The 8,887-nt window shown below is 43.0% G+C and overlaps 1 protein-coding gene and 1 long non-coding RNA gene across 2 annotated transcripts in view; both read left to right on the forward strand.

Annotated features, from left to right (window-relative positions):
• Window positions 1-538: 538 nt before the first annotated feature.
• PHYH (phytanoyl-CoA 2-hydroxylase) overlaps window positions 539-8,887 on the forward strand; it is a gene marked incomplete in the record, with an annotated part of 29,241 nt that continues 20,892 nt past the window's right edge. The window contains 4 exon segments of the mRNA XM_027772450.1: window positions 539-689; window positions 5,073-5,128; window positions 7,822-7,932; window positions 8,855-8,887. Of these exon segments, the coding sequence (XP_027628251.1) occupies window positions 615-689; window positions 5,073-5,128; window positions 7,822-7,932; window positions 8,855-8,887 (275 nt within the window).
• On the forward strand, window positions 696-1,573 carry LOC114008039 (uncharacterized). Its single transcript, XR_003549604.1, has 2 exons — window positions 696-980; window positions 1,265-1,573. It is a non-coding gene; the product is annotated as an uncharacterized LOC114008039 (long non-coding RNA).

Raw genomic sequence — 8,887 nt, forward strand, 5'->3', positions numbered from 1 at the left:
GCATGGAAAAGAGGTCTTCCAAAAATATTTCTAGTTCTGTAAGAAATTTAAAATTCTGCTGGACTGTGTGGATCAGTCTTTACTGGGAGTCATTTATTTTGTACACCTCTTTTAAAAAATGAACAGCCAACTATTTCTAATACTTTGGGCCAGACTCTGAGTAAATCAAACACCTCTTTTGAACAGCATAGAGGAGTTAGGAATGAACAACTGGATTTCCATTCGTTCAGCAGTTAGTGGAACAGCTATGTAGGATAAAATAGACTGAGGTTAAGTGAAGGGCGCTGGTCAGGTCCCAGCTCTGCGTGGCCTCTGCTTTGTCACTGCCGCCCAGCCTGGGCCTGGGTCCAGCCAGGATGACCCTGCGGTGAGTCAGAACAGGGTGTACGAGCGGGACGTCAGCACCGCCTCCTGGCCCTGCACCCGGACCCCCTGCGGCGGAGGGCGTCTCCGCGTTTCCGCAGGCCCCGCCGCGAGGCGGCGCTGCGGAGTCCTGGGAGCTGAGCCCGCCAGCGTCCTGCCCTTGGCGGGGCCCTCCCACCAGCCGCCTGGGAGGCGGGGTCGCCTGCAGGGTTAAGTGCGACAGAGGCCTGGCCGCCCGTCTCGCTACCGCCATGGACGGGCCCCGCGCTGCCGCTCGCCTGCGGATCGTGCTGGGACACCTTGGTCGCCCCTCGGCCAAGGCCGTGGTATCCTTTGCGCTGCGCGGGGCTCGTGCTGCACTGGGCTCCGCCGCCTCGGCTTGGTGACGGCCCTGGCCAGAGTGATGGCCTCCAGGGCGCAGGCACCGCTGCTTGCCCTACTCCTCACCCTTGTCCCAAGAGAGTCACATCTTTTCCTAGTGCAAGGAAGCAGGGAGGAGGCTACACCCCTGGACGCCCGGGGCCCCAGCGAGCTCGTGCCTGTCCTGGCCTCAGTCGCCGTGCGGCGTCGCCTGCTGTTCTGTGCCTTCCTGGGGGCTGTTTATTGCCTTGTGAAGAGTGAGGCATGGGGACGTCATCGTGAGGGTGGCTGGTCATTTTTCTGCGCTTGGCAGAGCAGGCCCTCCGTGGCTCCCCAGAGACTTAGAATCCCCTATGTCCTAGCACGGTGGCACCGTGAAGACGAGCGCAGAGCTGCTTGGATGTGACCAACGCGGGCAGGCGGCGGCCCCTCGGGAGGGGGCTGTGGCTCTCTGGGGGACAGGAGCTGGACGCTGTGCTCTGCCCCTGACTGGGCTCTGCAGGGGAGTTCACTGACAGCCAGGCCCCCTCTGCTTTCCCAGTGAGCTGTGTGCGCTGAGGCCTCTGGGTGCCCGGGGACCCCAACCCTGTAGTTGAATATAGTTTCCTGGAATCGGACTTAGTACCGTGCGCCTGCCTCCTCATTGGATCTTCAGGAGTTTATTACGGAAGGTCTGTGAGTGTACTGGTGTAGTGACTAGGTGCAGCGGTAAATCAAGCTACTTTTTTGAACTGCTGGGATCAAGTGTTCTCATTTGAGGCATGCTTTTGGAAGCTGGATAGAAACCCCTGACAGGGAATTTTCCTGAAGCGACCTGCTTAACTTCTGTTGTGTTGTATTTAGGATCCCCACGTCTCTCAGGGGCTGACTATAATAACAGGGTTTTTGAGTGTGTGTTTACTTTCATTATTACTTTTCCTGGGGAAGTTCTCTGCAGCAGTGAGTCTGAACTATAAGTTTAAATTCTGTCCACAGCATGATTCAGGAAACCCAGGTGACCACTGTAATCTCACTGTGCAGGTGAGACCGGGAGACTGAGGCTAAGAAAGTGAGGACATCTTGACCACTGGTTGTCAGTGTGGTTCTCAGACTAGCAGCATCTCTGCATCACTAGTTAGCAGTGACCTTGCCAGAGATACAAATTCTGGGACCAGCAATTGACATAATGGTTAGTTAGCTGGATTCCTACGTAGTCGACCGCGGTTCTAGTCCCGGACCTAGCGGCTTAAACTCATACCGAGCCTGTCTGCGTGCATGCCCAAGATCCCGAGAGAATAGAGGAGAAGGGATTGCGGACTGACCATCCCCCCCGGGGGATGATTTCTCACTTTCTATCTCTCTGTCTCTCTCTGTCTTTCTGGCCAGCGCACATGCCCTATAGCGAAAACCTCTGCAAAAAAAAAAAAAAAAAAAAAAAAAAGATACAAATTTTAAGGCTTGGCTCACACCTAGGGAATCAGAATGTATGTTTTTTTTTTTTTTTTTTTTTTTGGAGAAGTTTTTGTTTTTGGGTGGGGTGGGCCGGAGAAGTTTTTGTTATAGGGTGCGTGTGCTCGCCAGAAAGAGAGACAGAGAGACAGAAAGTGAGAAATCACCTCCTCAGGGGGAAGGGGAATGGCCACGCCACAATCCTTTCTCCTCCATTCTTCTCTCAGGATCTTGGTCACACACGCACACACACCCAGCGTGAGTGTAAGCCGTTAGGTCCAGGACTCGAACCGCGGTCGACTACATGGGAGTCCAGCAACATAGCCATTACGCTAACTGCTGGTCCCATTTCTCACAACTTCTTAAATTTGATTTTCAGGTCCTACTGGTTCTTGTTAAAATAGCATCGAGGTTAGAGCTAAGGTTTTCAACCGTATTTACCAGAGTAGCACTGTTCAAAACAACTTCTACAAGGATGCAAATGTTCTTTTCTTGCTCTGTCCCGTACTAGCCACATGGGGAAGTGAGCACTTGAATGTGACCAGTGCAGTTGAGGGACTGAATTTTATATTAATTTCAGTTTAATCAGATGTGGCCAGCAGCTTTGGTATTAGCTCTTGCCAGCGTTTTCAGTGCATTTGTAGATTAGCCTTAAGTAGATTTCTGGAAATTTTGTGACGGTTTCTCCAACCTTAACTGTTTCTAAAGAGATATGAATTTTGGAATAAGAGATAACCATTTTTGAAGCCTAAAATGTAATGTGTTTTTAAAATGTAGATAAGTAGAAAACAAATATAACTCATACTCCACCAGTCACAAATCATCATTTATAAACTTTTTGGTGTGTTTCCTCATGTGCATATATTACATGGTTAGAATGATACCATTTTTTTGTATCCCTTTCTTTACACCTAACTTCATATGGTAGACATTTTCACATCATTAAAAAATTCTTCAAGAACAATAACAAAAAAGAAACCATGGGCTGCCCTGAGCCTGGTGGTTAAGGGAACTAGATCCCATATGGCCAACTTCGTGGTTCAAATCCTAGCCCAGCAGCTTGAAAAACAGGCCGAGGGACCAGCAATTAGCATAATGGCTATGTCGCTGGACTCCCACGTAGTCGACCGTGGTTTGCGTCCTGGACCCGGCGGCTTAAAACTCACGCCGGGCGCGTGTGCGTGTGTGCCCAAGATCCCGAGAGGAGAATGGAGGAGAAGGGATTGCGGCATGGCCATCCTCCCTGGGGGTGATTTCTTGCTTTCTATCTCTCTGTCTCTGTCTGTCTGGCGAGCGCATGCTCCCTCTAGCGAAAACCTCTCAAAAAGAAAAACAGGCCGGGTACACATCTCTTTGCACTGACAATCTGCATATTTTAGGGGGAGGGAGGGGGGAGGTTTTTGCTATAGGGCGCATACGCTCACCAGACAGACAGAGAGAGGCAGAGACAGAAAGCGAGAAATCACTCCCCAGGGGGGATGACCACGCCACCGTCCCTTCTCCTCCATTCTCTTCTCGGGATCTTGGGCATGCACGCACACGTGCCCAGTGTGAGTTTAAGCCATCAGGTCCGGGACTTGAACTGTGGTCTACTACGTGGGAGTCCAGCGACATAGCCATTACGCTAATTGCTGGTCCTGCATGCCCCAAATCCTGACAGAATGGGGAAATGGAGAGAAAAGGATTGCAACATGACCACACGTCATGGGGGAGTGGGATGCTTTCTCTCTCTCCTGAAAGAAAAATACACATGCTCTCTGGTTAAAAAAAAAAAAAAAAATTACAAGCAAAACAAAAATGGAAATGCAAGATGATGCAAGATGAAAGGAACACTGGCCTGGCAGGCTAAAGTTTGGATGTCTGAGCAAAGATGTTAGAGAAGAGCTGACTGAGGGTGTTGACCTCTTTCTTTCAGAGAAAACAAGGCAGTAGCTAATAGTTCTGCCTCCTGATTTGCTTTCCCTGGACAATGGCATTGTATCCAAATTATATAAAGACATCATTGAAGCAGTGGTAGAGTGTTTATGACAAGTGACATCCTAAGAGTAACTCTTTAAGCTGAAGAAATAATGAGAAAGATGAAAAAAACAGTGAGATGCTATATCAATCTGCAGTTAGCAGATGGAAAAGTGATCTTACAAAATGAGTTAAACAAGTATCTGCTTCTCTAAGATACTTGAAATTGTACGCAACTGGGTAGATCATACCATGTATACTGTTTTTTCTTGGAATAATTGTTTTTTTTTAATAGGCTTTTTTTAATCTTTATTAATATTCTTTATTTGGTGATCATCATTCACATAATTTCCTTTTTTTACATTTAATCATTGTACATCTTTTTAAAAATTTTATTTTCTTACTTTTTTCTTATTTTTTTATATTCAATCACTATAACAGAATTTTTTTTTTTTTTTTAACCAAACTATTTCTACTATTTGGACTGAAGTCCTACTATTAATAAATTAAATAACTTTGGTGAATAACACATGTTTCTCCTGACTCCTAGAGTTGAATTGAGTTGTTATTCATTCAGCAGCTTAGTGGAAGAACAGTCACGTAGAATAAGGAGATTGAAGCTTTGCAGTAATGAGTGTGGGGCCTGTCCCGGCTTAGCCGTTTCTCACTAGGGGACCTCGGCCAGTTACAGAGCCTTCAGAGCCTGGGTTTCCTGCTCTGTGTAGCAGGATTGATAGGAAAGCTCTTGATCCTCCCGCTACCTCCTTAGGCTATTGTGAAAATGAAATGAAGTGAAGTAATACAAGGGCCTTAAGCAGTAATCAGTGCTTATTCATCAGTGGTTATGGGTGCCACCAAATTGTCTGGTGTCTACTGAGGACATCTTGTGAGATCAATTCACCCAGTTATTTCTAGAAAAGGTTGGCTCCTAAATTTTACTGTATATGCCTTAATTCACATCCCAGGTAGCTCACCCCACTTCAGAGACCATTATCCCTGCCAATTACTGTCCTCAGTTCCAGTAAGTAGATCTAATTTAAATTTTTCATTATATTTTGTATATCAAGTTCTTTAGGTGATAACTTGGATATAACATGACATGTTGCCTGATTAGAATTTATTATACAAATTCTTTGCTTCCAGAACTTGTTCTAATTAGTACAATTGTGGAAAATTCTGCAGACTCTGACTTTATTTTTTTTTAATTTTTAAATTTATTTTTTTATTATTAAAATTTTTTATTATTTATTATTTATATTTAACCACTGTACATCTTTACAGTGTATACAACATGACTTTTCCCAGCATGAATACAGTACATATCAGTCAAGACAAAGACATTACCATATGTGTTATCTTCAGCAAATAACTTTCCATTTTTGTCAATTAAGTGTACTGTTTATTTTCACTGTTTCCCTCCATTTTCCCTCTGTTATCCACCCCCATATTACCTCCATCTTTACTATCTTTACTATCTCTAGTATCTATAGTTACCCTTCCTGCTACCTCCCAATATCAGTCTCTCCAATAGAACATAGACATTTGCTATATATTGAAATGTCTTTCCTAGTCTGGCTTGCTTTGCTTAGCATTAAGTCTTCCATATTCAACAACTTTATATGAAAGGTCAGGGTCTCATTGATTTTTTTTAATTTCATTTTTCGTTTATATATTCAATCACATTATTTAGCTTACAAAGTGAATATTCCAAATTGTGAACAATTCTCCCTTGTCTAGTTGATAAAACTATAAAACTATCTTCAACAGATAATACCACATTTCTTTGTCCCATTGATGCTTTGCCTCTCTATTTTCCTTTTAAATGTCCTTCCTCAGACTACTCTTTCACACACACTATATCAGGTATTCACATCCAATTACTGTGTTTCTATATCCTTTAGTCAATCAGTTTCTGTCACAGAGTGCAGACACTTGGTATATATTAAGTGGGGACATACAATGTCTCTCCTTCATAGCCTGGCTTGCTTCACTCAGCAGTAAATCTTCCATATTCTTTCACTTTCTGTCAAAAGCCATGGTCTTGTTATTTTTTATGGCTGAATAGTATTCTATAGAGTAAATATGCCACAGTTTTTCAATCTATTCATCTGTTTGTGGGCATTTGGGTTGGTTCCATGTCTTAGCAATTGTGAATAGCCGCAATAAACATCAATGTGCAAGCACTTTTCCAATTAAGAATCCTTCTATCCTTTGGGTAGATACCAAGGACTGGGATTGCTGGATCACATGGTAGTTCTATTTGTAGATTTTTGAGGACTCTCCAAATTGTTCTCCACAGTGGCTGGACCAATTTACATTCCCACCAGTAGTGTAAGAGACTTCCCCTTTCACCACACCCCTCAGCACTTGTCTTTTTTTTTTTTTTTAATCTTAGTCATTCTGACTGGGGTTAGGTGGTATCTCATTGTTGTTTTGATCTGCATTTTCCTTACAATGAGGGATGTTGAGTATTTTTTCATACATATCTTAAAATTTAGCAAGAAGGAAAAATATCAGAAAATGCATAATTTATCTTTAAGAATCCAGACATGATATATCACATGTAAATTAACTTGTAGTTTGGTTATACTGACATGGCAGCAATCTTTAACCACTTTTTTAGGAGACCACAGCCTTTTATTTAAAATCATTTATTTAATTTTATTTATTCATTCATTTATTTTTAGTTTGACCAGAGAGACACAGAGAGAGAAAGAGGGAAAGTGAGAAAGCAAGCTGCCAGGTCTGAGACTTGTACAGTGGTCAGCCATGTGGGAGTATCCAGCGCCTAAACCACCACGCCACCTGCTGGTCCCCTTTATAAAGATTCTCACACAGCCACAATTACAATCTTAAGGAGTGGATTGGGTAATTTGAGTTTGTGGGTATGCTGTATATTTATTTAAATGTTGTTACTTTGGTTACCTCTGAGAATGCATCAACAGGGCAATAAAAATAGGAAATTTATTAAATTTGTTTTCTATTTCAAAGCCAAACATATTTATTACAGAAAAATATAAACATAAACAAGATAAATAATTCTTAAAAACCATCAATAATTCCATTACTGAAAGACACACACTATTTAAAAATATTTTCAGATGATGTAATGGTTATGTTGCTGGACTCCTACAAAGTTGATCGCGGTTTGAGTCCCAGACCTGGGAGATTAAAACTCACTCTGGGCGTGTGTGCCTGCTTGCCCACAATCCCAAGAGGAGAATGGAGGAGAAGGGACTGCAGCGTGGCTAACCCCCTGGGGGATGATTTCTTACTTTCTGTCTCTCCTTCTCTCTCTGTCTCCAGCAGGCGCATGCACCTTATAGCAAAACTCTCTCTTTGTGTTTCTTTGCAGTCTTTTTTTTTTTTTTTTTTTAAATGAGTAGTGTCTTGGCTTTACATGGTTATAATTCTATTTTATTATAATAAGCCTTATCCATACTCTTGTACACCCTTTGTCTTTAATGCCTATGTCATATATCACTGAGTGACTATAATGTCATTAATTTTTCTTCCATTGGTGCACAGTTTTTTTGGTAATTATAGTTAATGTTTTGGACTTAAAGCTTTTTAAATTGACTAAATTTTTTCTTTAAAGTCCTAGAGAAATGCTGGATTGAGGAGTATCAACATTTCTCAGGTTTTTGAAACATATTGTTCGGTTGTAGCTTAAAAATTGGACTTACTTGGAGGATTTTTTTTTTTTTCTTTTAGGTATACCCTGGATAATAATGTTCTGACCCTGGAACAGAGAAAATTTTATGAAGAAAATGGATTTCTTATCATTAAAAATCTGGTATCTGATGCTGATATTGAGCGATTTAGGTATAGTAACATCATTCATAATTTTACAGAAAATATGCATTATATGTATGTAGTGAGAGTACGAGTTAGATTAGCCTCCAAATGTTCAGCTATTTTTTAATGATTTGGTTAGGAAGTGTTTAGGGGTAGGGGTTCTGGAACCAGCCTTCTCCTTTTTAATTTTATTCTAGATTTTTGCTATAGAGCATGTGCACTCTCTGGAGAGAGACAGAGAGAGAGAAAGTGAGAAATCACCTCTGGAGGGATGGCCATACCGCAATCCCTTCTCCTCCATTCTCCTTTCAGTATTTTGAGCACACATGCACACACACCAAGCATGAATTTCAAGCTACCAGGTCCAGGACTGGAGCTGCAGTCAGCCATATGAAATCCAGTGCCTTAAACACGCTGCCACCTGCTGGTCCCAAGTTAAGAATATTTTAGTTCTGGGGGCCAGCAGTTAGCATAATGGCTATGTCACTGGACTCCCACATAGTCGACCGCGGTTCGAGTCCCGGACCCGGTGGCTCAAACTCACACCAGACGTGTGTGCGGGCATGCCCAAGGTCCGGAGAGGAGAATGGAGGAGAAGAGATTGCAGCGTGGCCATCCCCCCTGGGGGGAGATTTCTTGCTTTCTGTCTCTCTGTCTCTCTCCGTCTGTCTGGCGAGCGCCCGCGCCCTATAGCAAAAACCTCTCCAAAAAAAGAAAAAAAAGAGAATATTTTAGTTCTGGACAATGGATTCCAACCTGACCATTAGGAACCTGGGACCTGGAGTTGATCATTTTCTTTTTCCTCTTGTCAGAATTCTTCTACCTAAGACTGGAGGTGGATTTAGTGCAGAGAAACCCCCCTTGAAGTCTATAAGCCTTTCCAGAGATCAGGCCAGGATGGTGCTTGGTGCCAGCTTTAATGACATTGTTTGTAAATTTTATTTTCTAGGACTCAGTTTGAAAAAATCTGCAGAGAGGAAGT

The sequence above is a fragment of the Tupaia chinensis genome, unplaced genomic scaffold (genome assembly GCF_000334495.1).
Source record: "Tupaia chinensis unplaced genomic scaffold, TupChi_1.0 Scaffold000275_1, whole genome shotgun sequence".
NCBI lineage: Eukaryota > Metazoa > Chordata > Mammalia > Scandentia > Tupaiidae > Tupaia > Tupaia belangeri.